Below are 1,937 nucleotides of genomic sequence, written 5' to 3' on the forward strand. Positions count from 1 at the left end.
GGGAATCAAGCAAATCAAAATGGCGGCGCCCGTCACATTCAGAAAGTTATGCTTGATTATTATTGTTGTACTTCGGTGTTATTATTTAAAATGTTGCGTGGAGAAGATTTTGATTGTTTATAGTTGTTGTTCTTCTTCTGTTTTGTGTTGGTTGGCAAGCAACTTCCTGAGGGGCGTTACCGCCAACTACTGGAATGGAGTGTAAAACGCGATGTGCAGCCAGACGGAGATGATGCGTTCTGCTCATGCGCTCTTGTTATCAGAGAACCGAGCCAGGGAAAACCAGAGCCGAGCCCACCTCTGGAACTGGTCTGGTTTGCTCGGTCCGGTTGTGTCTAGCTCAGTTCAGTTCAGTTGACTTTCCATTTACACACGATAAGTTATCTCAGTTACTGAGCTCGGACCGGTCTCTGCACCGTTTTTCAAGGGTAGTGTAAATGGGGTAAATGAAACTACCAATTCAAAACCTCCTTGGAGACACAGAAGCATATAAAAACAAAATAAAAGCTGCCTAGATGTAATAATTAAACATACATTCAGTGTAGTGAGAGGAGTTTTCAGGAGATGGAAACTTCAAAAACATGCAGCAAAATAGAAATGTATGCCACCTACAATAGACTGCAGTTTGAAAAGCTGGATAACTGAGGCAGTCACAGCTTGGAGAGTTTCCAAAATCTGAGTCCAGTTTGGCAGTCCTGATTTTTTTCGTTATCTTCGAATGAGAGACTAATATAGAAGAGAAATACAGCTTCCAGTTTTCCTGATTTCAGTTTCCAGTAAACCTGCTTATTGAAACAGACTCCAGCTTGTTTGCGTGGAGAAGTCGACGCTGTTTAGACGTTTCTCCATCCGTCCTTCAGGCACCATCACCTCCAGCAGCCCCACAGCCCAGCCGGCAGAGGTCCTCCTCCAGGCGACCCCGCCTCACCGCCGGGCGCGCTCTGCAGCCTGGTCCTACATCTTCCTTCCAGAGGAGGCGTGGTGTGACCTCACCATCCACCTCCCTGCTGCTGTGCTGCTCAAAGAGGTCCACATCCAGCCACACCTGGCTTCCTTAGCCAGTGAGTAGAATCAGCCTGTCATGACTAAACACGGTTATTTGGATTGAAACTCTGGTTGATTGTTCCTCCTCCTCCCTTCACCAATCAGCGTGCCCCTCCTCCGTCTCTGTGGAGATCAGTGCAGACGGCGTCAACATGCTGCCCCTCTCCACACCGGTCATCACCAGCGGCCTGACCTACATCAAGATCCAGCTGGTGAAGGCAGAGGTAGCCTCCGCCGTCTGCCTGAGGCTCCACCGGCCTCGGGACGCCAGCACCCTGGGTTTGTCTCAAATCAAGCTCTTGGGGCTGACGGCGTTCGGTAACACGTCCTCCGCCACAGTCAACAACCCCTTCCTGCCCTCCGAGGACCAAGTCTCAAAGACCAGGTAAGCGCCGCCTCCTGAACCGGTCACTGGGTTCAAAGCGGCTGCCGATGCCATGATCCTGTCCCTTGTTTTCCTGCAGCATCGGGTGGCTGCGTCTCCTGCACCACTGCCTGACCCACGTGGGCGATCTGGAGGCCATGATGGCCAGCGCCGCGGCGCCCACAGCCAACCTGCTGCAGACCTGCGCCGCACTGCTCATGTCTCCTTACTGCGGCATGCACTCTCCCAACATCGAGGCTGTCCTGGTGAAAATAGGCCTGCAGTCCACCAGGATCGGCCTCAAACTCATCGACATCCTGCTGAGAAACTGCGTGGCCTCAGGCACAGAGCCTCCCAGTGAGTCCCAGCGTGTGTTTGAGATGTTAAAGCGGCTGGAAACGACCTCTGGTTCTTCAGCATTGCTGCTCCGATTGATGAATATTCAGCTTTTACTGTTTTAGCAAACTCAGCTATAATTCACATCAGTGTGGATAAAGAGAAGTAGAGAAATAGAGTTTCAAATGAGAAA

The 1,937-nt window shown here is 51.1% G+C and overlaps 1 protein-coding gene across 5 annotated transcripts in view; it reads left to right on the forward strand.

Moving 5' to 3' along the window:
• birc6 (baculoviral IAP repeat containing 6) overlaps positions 1-1,937 on the forward strand; it is a 99,878-nt gene that overhangs the window by 62,419 nt on the left and 35,522 nt on the right. For all 5 annotated transcript variants that reach the window (XM_015401638.1, XM_015401642.1, XM_015401639.1 and 2 more), the window contains 3 exons: positions 861-1,061; positions 1,150-1,429; positions 1,509-1,765. In XM_015401638.1, coding sequence (XP_015257124.1) covers positions 861-1,061; positions 1,150-1,429; positions 1,509-1,765 — 738 coding nt within the window. The remainder of the gene's footprint in view (positions 1-860; positions 1,062-1,149; positions 1,430-1,508; positions 1,766-1,937) is intronic.

This window comes from Cyprinodon variegatus, unplaced genomic scaffold (assembly GCF_000732505.1).
Source record: "Cyprinodon variegatus isolate N-32 unplaced genomic scaffold, C_variegatus-1.0 Scaffold1242, whole genome shotgun sequence".
NCBI lineage: Eukaryota > Metazoa > Chordata > Actinopteri > Cyprinodontiformes > Cyprinodontidae > Cyprinodon > Cyprinodon variegatus.